The 16183-nt window shown below is 49.8% G+C and overlaps 1 protein-coding gene across 6 annotated transcripts in view; it reads left to right on the plus strand.

Moving 5' to 3' along the window:
* Positions 1-16183, plus strand: part of GARNL3 (GTPase activating Rap/RanGAP domain like 3) — a 144915-nt gene that overhangs the window by 117286 nt on the left and 11446 nt on the right. For all 6 annotated transcript variants that reach the window (XM_082695611.1, XM_082695612.1, XM_082695615.1 and 3 more), the window contains 5 exons: positions 2767-2865; positions 3225-3341; positions 3932-4107; positions 5848-6006; positions 12483-12549. In XM_082695611.1, coding sequence (XP_082551737.1) covers positions 2767-2865; positions 3225-3341; positions 3932-4107; positions 5848-6006; positions 12483-12549 — 618 coding nt within the window. The remainder of the gene's footprint in view (positions 1-2766; positions 2866-3224; positions 3342-3931; positions 4108-5847; positions 6007-12482; positions 12550-16183) is intronic.

Raw genomic sequence — 16183 nt, forward strand, 5'->3', positions numbered from 1 at the left:
ATGTGCTTTATAATGGCTCTTTGTGAGGCTTGTCTAAAAAACAATGTAATTCTCTTTGAGTCAGTTCCTGGTTTTTAAATGTAAAATCCAAACCAAGATTACCAAATCCCCTTCTGAAATTTTCATTTTCTGAATCCAAAACTTAATGGACGTGTTAAATTGAAGGATTCCCGCGATGTGCCAAGAAGCTCTTTTCTTCCAACTTGGGGGAAGTGGCGGAACACAGATGGTAGCCGTATACACCCCCACGAGCTTGGGTTTATTTCTCAGATTATTGTTTTCATTCTCTGGGTGTGCAGCTCTGCTACCCCGTTTGCTTTTGGAAGAAGAGAATAACCCTTCAGGCTTTCTTTGTATTCCTCATTGCGCTTTGAAGCCCCAATGCTTTCCTTACTTCTTTGTTTACCTTTTTCTTGTCATACTTAATCACATTATGAATCTTTTTTCCATGAGTGAATCTCTCCATTTCCTTTCGGGCCACGTTCCACTCTATCCCATTAGCGTCTGCCTAATTTCATTAGACCTACCCCCTTGAGAGTCTACTCCTGTCAAGGTCATCATTAAAATTCAAGGTCCTTTGTAGTCTAAGTTTAGCAAAAGCTACTTTGAAGGGAGACTACACACTGATGGAAGATGCCATGACCATTTGTTTTGGGTTTGCAGTAATAGAAAGATGGGCTCTAAAAGATCACTGCTTCATAAAGAGATGACAAGAAGGAAAACATTGCTACAGAAGAGTCATTAAAGTCACGTGTCACTTTCTCAGATCCTTGCTTCCTCTCCCTTCCTGGCTATGTATAAACTTGTTCAGCCACCTGAGAAAGATTTGACGGAGAATAAATGCTGATTTATTCTGTACACAGGTGTGCTGCTACACAGTATCCCTCTGTCTTCAATGTCAAACAAAGCGCTTCTGTCATTTATGAATCTTTCCAATACTGTTGCTCGTGCGGTGGCCCCATCCATCCACAGGGCTGCTGTGCTGCTTTTACACTAAGAGTATAAGCTTTGTCCCCGCCCGGATCTGGGTCCCTCCACACGTTCAAGACGTGACTCTAGTTGAGTTATTAGCATGTCTGAGCCTCAGGCCCTTATCTTTTAGGTGGGAGTATTAGTAGTTCCTACCTAAGCGGGTTCTTGGGACATTTCAGTTAATAACATGCGAAGCACTCAGCCCTGAGACCTGACACGCAGGATGTCCTCTGTGTATGTGAGCTGCTGCTCACAAAATGAAATAACCAAGGTGCCTGGGTGGTTCAGTCAGTTAAGCATCTGACTCTTGGTTCCGGCTCAGGTCATGATCTCAGGGTGGTGAGATCAAACCTGGAGTCGGGCTGCCTGTTCAGCATGGAGTCTCCGTCCCCCTCTCTCTCCTGGGCCCCTCGTCCCACTTGCATTCTCTCTCTCTCAAATAAATAAATATTTTTAAAAATTAAATAACCATAGTTACTTAGTCAGGTATGATGATTGGTATCGGAGTGATCATCCCATGTTTTGAAAATTCATGTCTGTCCCCAACAGAAGCACAAAGCCTGAGCATAGAGTAGAATTTACATTTGCAGAAAGAATGTAGGGGAGCCAGAGCAAGGCCCTCTGTCTAACAAAAGCTTGGCGGGCTCTGCGCTTGGACAAATCCAGAGCCCACTTGGCCGGCAAGGAGCGGGAGAATCTTCCCCTTGGAAGCAGTTAGGAGCCCTGTCCCAACAACGCAAGCTCTTCTCTCTCCCCGGAACAATCCAGGGAGAAATAAACTCCCAGCCAGGCTGATTTCTAGAAAAGCCAAGACCCTCAGGGCCCCATGAACCTAAATGGTAACCAAAGAACCAAACCAAGACTCACAACAGAGTACTTGAAGACCTAAATGTCAGACAAAGCACTGATAAAGAAAAAGCCACTTATCCAGCCTGAAATGTCTACACCATTCCATGTCCTCTTTGTCTTGTACTGGTTCTACCTCCTGCTCAGAACAGATCCTTTGCTTACAAAAGAGCCTTAGTATTTCTTTTGGCCCTCTCTGTCCTGGGGACCCCCAGGAACAAGGTGTTTGCTAGCAATGTAAGTTCCCAGTAAGTAAACTTAACAACAAATCCTACATATCATTACGGTGTCTTCGATCATCTCTTCACCAGAACTTTTCCTGATCTTTCCCATTACAATTAGGTTTTTTTTCCTGTTATTTGGGTAACTTAGTCAACATTTCTCTCTTATTTTTGTCTAAAAAGGAGATTTCCTATTTCTCTATAGAGAAATACTGGAAATGTGTAGGTAAACTCTTGTTGATACAGAGATAGACATGAAATAGGGTGGGTTTCTATTTGTTTTAAATTCAACAGGAAATTTTTATTTTGCTTTCTGGAGAAATATACAAAATAACCTGAGAAGTGATGTGATTTCAAAATTACATAAAAATAAAATACTTAAGAGAAATGACTGAGCTTTTTCCCCCCTTTTTTTTGTAATTTGCTGTTCAGTCATTTGGTACAATGCCAAGTACAAACTGGGGTGGAGAGGTGATGTGTTTTCTTTGATGAATATTGAAGAGAAGAATATAGTTTCTAGGCCCTGCTGCTCTGTTTCCAGTAGAGAGGAAGGAATGTCGGTCCTTCTCCCTGAGCTGAGAGAACAGTGTTTGACCTTACGAATGTTCTAGAAGCTGATGTTCCTTGCCTAGAAAGAACTCGGGTCCAGGACCACTGACAGGCGCGTCTTGTAGGTTCTGAACGTGTGGGCTGGGTCCAGTTCTGGGAACCGTGTCTCCTCTTCCAGATGACCTCCCGTCAGTGCCCGTGTTTGACAAAACCCTTCCGGTGAAGCAGATGCACGTGCTCGAGACTCTGGACCTCCTGATCCTCAGAGCAGACAAAGGTGATACTTCCCTGCCCCACGGTGTCCTCTGGGAGCAGGGAAGCCGGTAGCCTTCTGTGGCCACCACGAGGCTCGCGGTGGTCGGACCACATAGGTCATGCCAACTACTGCCTTGTGGGTGGCCGGTGCTCAGGGTCCCCGGAGGGGTCTTTGTTTTCTTGGGTGGCAGAGTCAGAAGGGAGGGCGGGAAAAGGGTGGGGGGGCACAGTGTTCAATGCACTGTTGGGTAGAGGCGGTGTGGGGTTTCTTCTCAGTTCTGGAACGCCTCAGCTCCTAGCTCTGTAGCAGTTGCTTTCCTGCGCAATCCGCTCTTCCGGTCTTCCCACCCATCTCCTCCTGCGCCTTCTTTATCTCCCCAGGGAAAGACGCTCGCCTCTTCGTCTTCAGGCTCAGCGCTGTGCACAAGGCCATCGAGGGCAAACAGCCGGTGAAGAGCAGGTGTGACTGCAGGGACAACAAGCTGGAGAAGACAAAAGGTGACCACAGTATTCGTTATCTTGGTGGTTTCTAGTCAATTCTTTTTCTCCCTCAGGCTGATCAGATCTCACTGGAATTTGGTTTTCTTGGTTTGGTTTTTACTCGGAAACATCACTAAGATAGCATGACTCTTTCCCTAAGAGAAGCCCGAGAGGTAGCCCAATATGTGGAGGGCCAGAGGAAAGTCTAGGCCTGGCGTGACGAGCTTTGAAGGTAAGTCGAGTTCTGTTCATAGATCTGTGAAGAGAGACTTTTAGCCTCCGGTTCCTGGAGCTCCACTCACCTGTTGCTTTAAGTCATACGGTGTCATGAGTGTGACGCTAAGACCACAAACTCTAGAATACAGGGACTATGACTTCCTTCATTTTCCTGAAGCTCAGCCTAACTTGTATTTCCCGTCTCCGTTTGCCTGGTGGCCGGAGCGTTGTCAGGCACCCCCTGGGTCATGCTCAGTGTCCAGGGTCCTTAGGCATCACCACATTATCAAGGCCTGGGCACTGCCAGGGTCCTTAGGCATCACCACATTATCAGGGCCTGGGCACTGCCAGGCTCCTATCACGTGCTCAGCATCCTTTCTCTCTCTCCCCAGGCTGCCACCTCTACGCTATTAACACTCACCACAGCAGAGAGCTGAGGATAGTCGTCGCCATCCGGAACAAACTGCTCCTGATCACGAGGAAACACAACAAGCCGGGCGGGCTGGCCGGCATCTCCCTGCTGTTGCCCTTGTCGGAGTCACCTGTGGAGGAATTCCAGTACATACGGGTAGGTCCGCCCTTCAGATCCCTTCTCTCCTGGCCAAGGTGTTAGGAGGCCGACCCTCTCGTTCCACCCAGGGTCTGTCACCCACGGGGGTTGTCTCTCGGGTCAGTACCCAGCAGAGGAAACCCTGCCTGCTGCTCTGGTTTCCCCAGAGGACTGAGGCTTCTGGGCTTTTCCCTACTCCATCCAGCTCATTCATGCCAGGGGCCACCTACCAGTGTTGTTCTAGGCACTAGGGGGACAGCCGTGAGCAGTCTCCCTGCTCATGGAGATGACTTTCTAGTTGTAGGATGACACAAAAGAGAAACTAATTCTCTGTGTCCCAAGGATAACAGTAAAGCAAATTGAGGGAGGAGAAGACAAGGAGTGGGGACGGGGGGATCTGTTCTAGAAAGGGTGTTCCAGAAGCCCTCTCTGAAAAGGTTGCCTTTGAGCAGAGATCCAAGGGAATATGGGGTAGATGAGGAGAACATCTGGGGAAAGGAGGAAGCAGCCAGTTAAGGACCCAAGGCCCTCTGGGGCAGAAGGAGCAACCAATTAAGGACCCAAGGCCCTGTTCAAGGCGCGATCTGGAGGCCACAGTGGCTGGAGCTGAGGGAACACGGCAGGGAGGGCAGAGAGCCCTGAAGGCCATTGCTAAGATTTTGGCTTCGACTCTGAGTGAGAGAAGGCAGCCAGTGGAAGGTTTTAAAAATACCTTTCTGGCCCCGACAGAGAAGAGCATGGAGGGGGAGGGCCAAGCGGAAAGAAGGAGACAGTAAGAGGTTAATGCAGGATCTTAGCAGTAGATGACGGTGGCTTTGGTGGCCAGAGAAGGGGAAGGAGCTGCCCTGCCTTCCCGAGCTGGTAGGATTGGCAGATCCACTAAGGGTGGGACCTTGGAGGGAAGCCTCCTTGAGGGTCCCTTTCCTGCTCTTACTATCTCTTACTTTCTTAAAAACTTGGGTATATTAAGTGTGAACCATGTCAGAGATTGGCTCCCAGGGCCGACTTTGCCTGTAGGTGAGCTGAGCAATTATTTTTGCCAGAGTGAAAGCCTCCTGAATTATGCCTATCCATTTCTGCTAATAGTCAATTTAGGCAGACAGAACCGCCATCACAGTGACGTTCAAACAAGTTAAAATCTCTATTTAGGTGTTAGTCCTCTTAATATTATAATTAGTGATCTTAATGACTATTTCTGTAGTGCACGTGCATTTCTGTGGCATATCAGCTCTGAAATCAGATTTCTTGAGCTCCAATCTTGGCTGCCCCACTCCTGTAAACTATGCGAATGTGGGCAAGCCTTGTGACCTCTGAGCCTCAGTCTCCTTATCTGTAAAATAGAATAATAAATAGCCTTACCTACTTCATAAGGTCATTCTGAGGATCCAGTGAGAACCGTACCTGGCCCTGTGTTAAGTGCTCAGCAAGGTTAGCAATTATGATTCCATTATTACTGAGTCACAGGACAGGGCCGAACTCTCTAGGGGCTAATGAGGGTCATGCTGTTGATTTGGTTTTGTCAGGTATTTTGAGGACAGGTTGTGGGAGAGGGGATTCTGGCACAATCTCTGCCCCTCTTTCTCTGTCCCCACCTTCCCTGCCAGTAAAGGGCTCAGCAGGAGCCTAGGGAGGGAACCCACTACTAGTTGTGGGGGGTGGGGTGGGGACGGGTAGCAGGTAGGGGGGAGGGTGGTTGCTGTGAAAATGGCTGCTCCATGTCCTGACCCCCTTCTCCCCACATCATCATCAACCACACAGGAGATCTGTCTGTCCGACTCTCCCGCGGTGATGACCTTAGTAGATGGGCCAACCGAGGAGAGTGACAATCTCATCTGTGTGGCTTACCGACACCAGTTTGATGTGGTGAATGAGAGCACGGGGGAGGCCTTCCGGCTGCACCACGTGGAGGCCAACAGGGTGAGTCGACAGGTGGAGGGCAAGTGGGAAGCCGAGAAGACTAGGAGCGTGTCTGCTAACCTCCCGAGGCCGCAATTAGGATTTCTTTAAAATCACGTACAACAGAACGCAGTGGTAGTCCATGATACACTGTTCAGGCTGCACCCTAGGAAATCACCTTCTTGTGGCTCAGAACGGTTCCGTCTAATGGAATCGCCCATTGCCCTGCTCAGCTTTTCTAGATCTCCCCCTGCCCTTCTGTCCTTCCTCATAACGGAGAAGTGAAGGGTCGAAAAGCTCAACCTGAGTAACTAAAGAAATGAGAACGTTTGTTCAGCCATTCACTCCGGAAGGGCCTTATCCTCTCTCCATGGCCCAGGCAGACTCTCAGCCTGGGGCTCAGGTGGTTGGGGCGGGCTCAGCCCCTGGGTCCAACCGCCAAAATCTCCCTAGGCAAGGAGGAAGGGAGAGAGAAAGAGTATCTCCTTCTAGCCTAGGCTACACAGAGCGCAAGGCTGTCCGGGGTTTGGAGGCGATCCGGGGCCCACCTGTAGCTGTATTTGATACCAAAGATGACAAGGTAGGGTTTGAATATCCGTGCCCCTGGGGAGACAGGGAGCGCTCACAAGCCTAAGACCTGCTGACCTGTCTGTCCCTGGAACTGCTCCGTGCTGACACAGCAGATGGGAGGGTTCTTGGGCCCCTTATCACTGGGGAGTAGGGCAAGGCCTGGTAACACTGGGGCCCCTTGAGGTTTGCCTAGTGCGGACCCAGCCCCCGAGCTTAGGTACCGAGGACACCGCAGAATGGGGACATTGCCTCCACAGAGAACATAGTTCCTGGTGAAGACATCCAGACCTACAGACGTACTCTAGTCCTGTCCAGCTAGGTCCGAGAGACTACAGAATTCCTTCTGATTATGCTTTACAAGATATACTAAAAAATACAACTTACATGAGGGCACGGCCAACCCAAATAGTCATTAAAAAATTGCTCATGACTGTATTAAGAAGACTTCACACCAAATGAGAACAAGATTTTAAGAAGTAGAAAAATCAGGGGTGCCTGAGTGGCTCAGTGGGATAAAGCCTCAGACTTCGGCTCAGGTCATGATCTTCGGCTCCTGGGATCGAGCCCCGCATCGGGCTCTCTGCTCAGAGGGGAGCCTGCTACCTTCTCTCTCTCTGCCTGCCTCTCTGCCTACTTCTGATCTGTCTCTGTCAAATAAATAAATAAAATCTTAAAAAAAAAAAAAAGAAGTAGAAAAATCAGAAAAAGAAAAATCTAGATATAATTAGGGGACCTTCTTGCCTCCCACAGTTATCAAGTACAGATCATCGGTTCCTTCTCATATATTGCATGTATATTTGGTGATGTCCGAACTTGTCTGCAACTGGGGTCCTGCAACTGGGGTGGCTTTAAAAGCCACCACTGCCTGTGTCCACCCCCAGAGATCTTGCTGGTCTTATAGGTGGATATGGGCTTTGGAATTTTTTAAAGGATCCTCAGGTGATTCGTAAGTTTAGACAAGTCTGGGAACCTCCTGTGTACATTGCTTCTCAGCCCTGGCTTTAAAAAGATGAGTGCACTGGCCCCACCCCAGGTCAATTACATTGGAATTTCTGGGTGTGTGGGAATCAGTATGCTTGTGTCTTGCAAGGCAATGCAGATACAGACCTAGTAGAACGAGTCTGCCCTGAAACTCTTCCTAATTTAAAGCCGGAGGTTTTAAAGCCCTCCATCCCAGCAACAGGGAACCTATAACTTCTTCCAGGCCCCCAGCTTCTGAGGAGTAAGGGCCCAATTTGGCTTTAAAAATTCTTGCCCTTCTCGAGGGCACCTAGCTGGCTCAGTCAGAAGAGCATACTGCTCTTGATCTTGGGGTTGTAAGTTCGAGCCCCACGTTGGGTATAGAGATTACTTAAAAATAGAATCTTTAAAAAAAAATGTTCCTGCCCTTCTCACTTTTCAAAACCGTGTGACCAGCCAAAAGAGGTAGAAAAATCATGGCCCAGCAAGCAAGTCTTTGTTCCATCAGTCCCTTCCCTGGCAACTAGTTTCCTAAGACTTCACATGCTTTTTCTGCTGATTGTTATTTTATACTTCTATTTAACACCCTAATAATTTACCAGAGTGTAGTTTTTTTTTTTTTCATGCAGGCCCAGGAAAAATCGGATGAAAGATGGTTTTCTTGGGTGACTCCTTTGTTTTGTTTTTCTGAAGGTGATCAGGAATAATTAGAAAATGTTCTGTCTTTTCTTCAATATGCTTTTTAAAATTAAGTCACTAAGTCTTTCCCTAAAAGAAAACCTTTAAAAAAGTGGTTTTAAGCCCTTCGCTAGATCTAAGCGGGTGAGCGTGTGTATTCTGACCTCAGCACATCTGCATCCGCTGAGTGTTTGCTGGGCGGGTATGGATGCTTGGACACAGCCACTCATCTTTGCAAGTAACTTATTGTCTAATTGGAAAGATAAGCCCTAGAGAAATGAAAAAGGTAATGAACAAAGTGTTTTCTAATAGCCAGTTCCTGTGGGAACTGGACTAGCTTTTTCTTCTTTCCTAAGATTTTATTTATTTATTTAAGAGAAAGACCGTGAAAGAGAGAGAGAAGGAGCAAGTAGAGGGCAGAGGGAGAGGGAGAAGCAGACTCCCCGCTGAGCAGGGAGCCCCATGTGAGGCTCCATCCCTGGACTCCAGGATCAGGACCCAAACTGAAGGCAGACTCTTAACTGACTGAACCACCCATGCACCCCCAGGGCTAGCTTTTTACCAAGGCGTTCCTGCAGCCCAGGCCCCGGTGCCATGGAGGCAGGAGAGAGAGAGGCCAACCTCCCCCTAAGTCATTGGGCATTTCAGGATGGTTCAAGTTACTCTATGCACGGCACCAAGTACGGATTTCCTGGCCTAGTTTCTCACCTCCATTCCTCCTCTCTTCTCAGTCAAGCCCATTCAATTTCCGTGTCAGCCCTCAACCCCACTTGAGGGTCTAAGAGAACCCTAGGTCAAGAGAGGACTTGCTTAAGAAGCGTCACAACAGCAAACTGAAAGTTAACATCAAGCTCATTATGCCAACAGGCCTATCGTGACCTGGGGCCCCAGCTCCAACAGCCAGCATTGGCTTCCTTCCCAAAGCAAAGGTCTCCTCTGGAAGGAACTGCAGATCTGGTGATGAGGTCTAGATCTCTGGCGTAGATGCTGGACCTAAGTCCCCATTCTGACCATCTATCTGCCCAGAACTCAGTGGGTCTCAGTGGGAAGCTCACCCCAAAATCACATGGCAAGCTCGGACACTGACCTAGCAGTGGCTCCCACTCTCAGCAGGGGCTGGGGAAGGGGGGGTGCAGACTTGGCTTGTTACAAACCAGAGCTTTGCCATTGCCTGCGACACAGCCTGAATTTCTGCACACAGCCATGCTCGTCCACCAGTCGGCACGGTCCTGGGACCCCCTCATAGAACCCCGCATGCTAGCAACTCCTCTGGTATCTGCCACTGCTATGTGCAGACTTTGGTCCACTTCTGCCTGAACTTGCTCTACTCTCGGGATGGCTGCACATCTCTCCCTCCCTCACCCCAAGCACCTATAGAGGCTCTACCTCTAAAAGCACAGGCCATCCCATTCTGGCTTTCCCACTCCAGTGACCCTCCCAAAGTGAGAAGAAACACGGCCACTGCTGAAAGATCACTTCTATGTCTGGCCCCATGCCAGGGCACCTCATAAGCACTATCTCACGACATCTGCCCAGCAACTGTGGGGCACGCACTGTTCACTTCCCGGTTTTGCAGAAAAGGAAACTGAGACTCGGAAAGGAGCAGTCACTTATTTACCCAAAACCACACAGCCGGTAAGGAGCAGAGACAAAACTTGAACCCAGGTTCTCCAACTCAGGAGGCATTGTGGCCTCCAGAGCCACGTCCCAAGGCATGATGGGGGACAGGCCACAAAGAGCCAGGCTACAGAGCCGGGAGCTCTCAGCCCCTCCTGTCCTCCCTCTGGCTGGAATAAGTGTCATCCAACTGATGAGTACTGGGACACCTGGGGAGGAACTGATTCTAAGGCAAAGCGGTGGGGACAGGTAGGTTCCCTCTGGGACCTGAGAGTCAAAGGCTGTTCCCACACGTCACGTACTCCATTGCTGCCGGTCCCACAGCCAGGTCGTGGTGTCAGCTGACGTTTACTGAGCATTTTCCAAGTAGCAGGCCCTGCGCTAGGCGCTTCCGTAAAGCGGCCTCATGGAACCCTCAGCTGCCATAGCGGCTGATGTCCTTCCTATCTCTCCTACAAATGGAGAAACTGAGGCTCTGTGATGCTGAACAGGTGGCCTAAGGGCACATACCTCCAAAGTGACAGAGCTAGGATTTCCTTTATTCAGTCATGCATTCACTGAGGACTCTGCTCCCGCCATGTGCCAGGCCCAGGGCAGATGCTGAGCGGGTGATGACAAACAGCACGGGCAAGGCCGCCATTCGCGAAGCTTATGTTCTCCTGGGGGGTGGGGGGAGGGGGCGCTGATAAACAGACAAGTAAGTGAACATCAGACAGCGACACACACCATGCAGGTCATTAAAATAGAGGGGTATGATATAGAGCAGGGGGGGAGTTATCTGGAATTTGATCCCCAAGTCTTTATGCTCCCAGAGTTGACAACTGAACTCTGAGCCTCGCAGTCTGTCAGCACCCCCCAAAAGCACCCACAGCTTTTGCTTGTGGCATGTACCTTGTTTTATGTATTTATATGCTTTTCTGGTTTTTTCTTGAGGGGCAGAACCCTGCCTTATTCATTGCTGTGTGCTGAATGGCGCCTAGGACAGTGCCAGATGATGAGGGAAGGGAGGGCACAGGGGTTCCATTGGAGCGAAGCCGGAGCCAAGGCAGAGGCCCCATGCTAGGTGAAGTGGGAGGAGTGCCCCGTACGGAGGGTGGCCGGCCCAGGCGGACCTGGGCAGCATCGGCTCTGGAAAGGGCTAGAGAGGCGAGCTGAGGGGCACAGGCCCATGCTCCTGCCTGGGGAGGTCAAGCCTTGGCTGGGGCGGCTGCAGGCCCCCACAAGACACCCGAGAGCCCCTGAAGAGGAGACTGCTGAGCTTGGGGGAGTGGATGGAGGAGCCCTCAGACATCAGGACTAGCCCTGCTCACAAAAAGGAAGAGGATTAGGAGGAAAGGAGGAAATTAATCACGTGCGAGAGGAAGATGATCATAGTGCTGACCGGGCAGCGTTAGGCCCTGCTCGAAACCCTTGGCCTCATCTGTGGAGTTCCCAGTACAGTCCAGCCAAGTTACTGTCCTCACACTGGATTTACAGGCAAAGACCCGAGCCCAAAGGTTGCGTTCATTTGCCATGAGCTACAGAGGCAGACAGTGGTGTAGACAGGCTGTTCACGCAGGTCTGCCTGCCCTGAGTCCATGCTCCTGCCCGCTGCCCTGTTCCGCCTCCTGCCTCTCGGGAACTGGGGTGTAGAATCTGTTGGGTTGAGAACTTGGAAATGGGAGCAGTAGCTCTGAGGAGAGCGTGTGCCTGAGCGGGGAGAGGGGGGGATTTTGAGCTCAGAATAAAGTGTGGAGCTGGAAAGATGAGTGTTTTCCTGAACGAGGGACGAGCCAAGATGCGGAAGCATAACCCGAAGTGGGCGACGGGCAGGAGGGAGGAGATGCCGCATGTCAGGGCTCGCGGAGAGTTGGGCAGAGGTGAGCCTTGGCCAGACGTCTCCAGTTCGGGGCAGAAGGAAATCTTCGAGCCCAAGCAGGGCAGACCCCCAGTCATGGGGGGCGGGGCAGACTACGGGTGGAGGCCCACGAAGGAGTGAAAGGAGCAGGGGTGTGTAGAGACCCGGGGGTTTGAAACTCCAGAGACCTAAGCACCCCCAGGCTGAGCACTGTCTTCTCAAACCATTCACCGCAGCCCAGGGAGGCAAGTTTGCCCGGAACTAGGAACAGAAGATGGAACAGGTCTTCTGATGCCCTTTCTAGGGTGTCCTGCTGCCTCCTGCCAGGTGCAGGAGAGCGGGAGAATAGAAGCGGAGACTGGGCCCCAGGACTCTGAGATTGTGCTACTGCCTGCCCACTCACTGAGGTGTGAGAGCGGGTAAGGCAGTGAAGAGGAGGAGGCCTGGCTCAAGTCTGAGCAGGGGCACAGACTCACAAGTCTCACTTCCCTCATCTGTGAAGCAGGAGGAATGCCCCACACTCCCCAGGGCTGAACTCCCCCTGCAAGGAAGCTTTGGGAACCGGAGCACATTACCCAAATGGGAGTCCCATAACAGAGAAAGTGGAGAAGCCCGTCTCCCGAGAGCGCCTCGATGGGTAGAAAAGATGGTGAAAAAGTCCCAGTGGGGAAGGGCAGGGGAGATGGTTCTGTGCATTATATTCATGGCCACCTGAGGTGGCAGTGACCCCACAGCATCTGAGAGCCAAGGCCTGTCCTGCCAAAGCCTTGAACTTGAGAAAGACTTTCAACAGTGTCCTCCAGCCCACCCACTACCACTGCCTTTATCATTTCAGGTTAATTTCGTGGCAGCTATTGATGTGTACGAAGATGGAGAAGCCGGGCTGCTCTTGTGCTACAACTGTAAGTTGCTAAATCTGTTCTTTCCCCAGGTAATTTAAAGGAAGCCAGACCTAATTTTAAAGGAAGCCAGATTTACCTGGAGTCTTGTTCCTGTGACCTTAACTGCACTCCAGGGAGCGTCTAAAAATGGCCTGGATCGCCCAGCCCTCCTGGTGAGATGGGCCTGCCTGTGGTACCATCTCCAGGTTACAGGGTGCTGGCGGTCACTTCCATTGAGGGAGCCCTTACCCCGTGCCAGGCGCTGACCGTTTCACTGAATTCTCATCCTGTTACTACCTGAGATTCGGGGATGAGATCCCTGAGGCCTGGAGAGGTGAACTGCCTTTCTCAGGATTGTGCGGCTACAAAAACAGCAGAGCCAGGGTTCACGTTTGAGGCCATCTTGGCCCCAGCACCCCAAATTTTAACCACGGTAACTCTTCTACTCTTGGCTGCTTCCAGGCTGTTGATGAAATCGGGCCCAGCCTGGCATATCCAGCCTCACCTGTACTGGCCTGGGGCCCGTGGCAGGATGGGTTCCAGGCAGACCAGATCAAACGCATCCGAGAGAGTCAAGGATTTTCAGCATTTCAAAAGCGAATATGATAATACAATAAAAGGGATCCTTTTAAGGCTAAAAGTAGTGAGATATTTTCCTGGCTAAGCCTGCCCAGTGTAACCAAAGCAATAAAATATTCTTTCCAACCTAGAATTGTATCGATTTCCATATACATGGGGCTGATATTTTGATTAATCTTTGATTAATAGGTATGGGAGAGCTAATTACCAGCTGAGGAATTTGTTTGGTAAAAATCATCTTTTTTTTTTTTTTTTAATTTGACAGAAATCACAAGTGGCAGAGAGGCAGACAGAGAGAGAGAGGAGGGGAAGCAGGGTCCCCACTGAGCAGGGAGCCCCATGTGGGGCTCAATCCCAGGACCCTGAGATCATGACCTGAGCCAAACGCAGAGGCTTAACCCACTGAGCCACCTAGGCGCCCTAAAAATCATCTTTTGAGATTTGAGATTTGATAGCCCAGTGGTGAGGAGGCCGACGGGCAAAGCGCCAGGAACAGAGCTCACTGCCCACGCTCCAGTGGGGTTCCTGGGCCCCAGGGCTCCTGCCGTCCTGGCTCCCGGGTTACAGTGTCCAGTGAAGCAGGGAGGTCATTGCTGTACGATCTCATCATTTCTTTCTTTCATCTCTTCCACATGTTGTCTTTCCATTTTACTGAAAACTCCGGAAGGAAAAGCTTGGGGTGGGATGCTCTACAAATTGATGTCGATTTTTTTTTCCTTTTAACCACTTGAAAGGATGGGAGGGATTTTAGGTGGGAGAGAAGATCAGAACGGAAAGATAGAGCAGGTTATCACAATGGGATGATTAGTCTGAAACCAGAAAGGGACGGAACACGGAAGCAAACATGGACGATATCCTCTCGGTACCAAACTGGAAGCTCACGGACCCAAGCAGGCAGCGATCCCGTGGGCGGCAGGGGCCCAGCGCCATGGCAGATGTTGTTCAAGAGACCTTTCTGGCTCAAGGAGCCTGGGGACTTCCACTTCCCCGGGGCTTTGCCGGTCTCCTGCTTCAGGCTCTGGTTTCATCTCAGATGGGATTGGTGTGTGTGTGTGTGTGTGTGTGTGTGTCTATTTTCCTAGACTCACCGATGCATCAGAAGGTAATAAGCTCTGTGTTTTGTTTTTTAAGTTTTATTTATTTGTCAGAGAGAGACCGTGAGAGAGGGAATACAAGCAGGGGAGTGGGAGAGGGAGAAGCAGGAGATACAGGCTCGGTCCCAGGACCGTAGGATCATGACCTGAGCTGAAGGCAGACACTTAACAGCTGAGCCACCCAGGCGCCACAGCTCTGTGTGTTTAGATGCTACTTGGGTCAAGACCTTGGGAATCCCAGAGATTCCCAGTCCTGCCTCCATCTTCCCCAAACTGTGCCGCTTGCTCCTGTTTCTCTGGGTCAGGAATCTGGTTTTCCTTTCCCATCTCCCGCCTTCCCCCAGCAGGTGGGCAGGTCCCCGGTGAACAAGCCAGAGAACCAGCTGGTTTTCCCCAATCGCCCAGGCCACTTCTATAAGCCATTCTCCCCCAACACAGTGCACGCTGGGCTTGCCCACTTCTGTCCACATGCCTGTGCCCTGAAGGCCATTGTCAGGAAGGTGCTACAGAATGATCTCACTTCCCCTCCAAGGTTTGCAGCTGATTTTCATCAGTTTCTTTTCCATTTTCGTTTAAAAAAAAAAACAAAGTAAAAAAGCAACTTTTATACACTCAGAGTTTCATATAAAGAGACTTTTCTCTCAGACATGTTAAAGATGAAAATATTTTATAATAGGAATTATAACTTCCAGTTGTATGTTCTTAGAGAAAAGTATATTTGCAAGATCAATTTCAGGCGGGAAAAGTATAAGTAGATCAATATAGCAAGAATTTTATTTCCTTGTAATTAATCTCTATCTTGAATATCGGAGTCAGTCTTTACTTAAAAAAAGAAAGAAAATTTGGCCGTGATCTTAACATGCAATAATGATTCACCTTTAATGCAAATAATACATTTCAGTACTAAGGTGAACTCTGTTTTCTGGTGGTGTTTTAAAGCTAATTATACAAGGAAACTAGAAACGCTCACATGAGAATCAATGGTACTTATTGGTTTAAGTACTTATTTTTAAGTACCATTGATTCTTTGTGTGACCACATTTAACCTAAGTCTTAACTTCCAGATGGATAATGTGAAGAACACAGAACCTACCTCTCACGTCTGCTGTGAAGGTTAGACAGGATTCTACATGTAAAGCCCATGACACATTGTCTGGCACAGCGAGACTGTTATTTCCTCCTTTAATCCCAGATTTATCAGAGCATCAGGCAGCATCCAGTTTGATTCGTAACCTCCATAGAGGTTTCTATGTGCAGAAAGGGGACTTTTCTTGTAAAATTTGTTTTAAATTTTGTTTTAAAATTAGAAGTAGTACCTGTGACCCTGCTGGCTGGGGAAGGTCCAAGGAGTCAAGGTCATGGCCTCCTAGCTCCCTCCTATGCCCCAACATTTTAGACTCCGCCCCTCACCCCAGGTCCCCCATTCAGGCTGCCCTTTTCAAACCCCAACAGATGACCTTCTCTATGTCGGGCAAATGCTAGATTCTGGAGACACAACCGTGCAAGGCACTGCCAGGGACTGCAGTGAGCTCACGGCTTAGGGGACGGCCAGGCACAGACACCAGCACTTCTGGGGGTGAATGTGCTTTACAGCTCTGAGGCCCAAGAAACATGATTTGCTTACTTTTCTAAACCAGTTCGGTCTGATTTAGAGCCCCCGTCCTCGGGTACAGAAACCACCAATATTAGTTATTGGGAGGGAGAGCCCTCTACTTCTCTGGGATCTTATTGGAGTCCCTGGGGCTGATTCACTTGGAAAGGGGAACAGAGGGGCCTCTGAAGTACGGTCTGGGTCACCTCCTCCATGCCGAGGTGACTGTTTCTCATTGGCAGCTCCATTTCTGGGACAGGCTGAGGTCCCAAGGCACGTACGCAGCATCCCCTGCTATCCAGTGTGCTCGGTTCTCCACGAGCTCAGGTCTCCTCCTGCCCAGACCCCCTCAAATCCACCAGCAGTCTGCTGTCCCCTGGTAGGAGCTGGG

The sequence above is a fragment of the Mustela nivalis genome, assembly GCF_964662115.1.
Source record: "Mustela nivalis genome assembly, chromosome: 13".
Taxonomy (NCBI): domain Eukaryota; kingdom Metazoa; phylum Chordata; class Mammalia; order Carnivora; family Mustelidae; genus Mustela; species Mustela nivalis.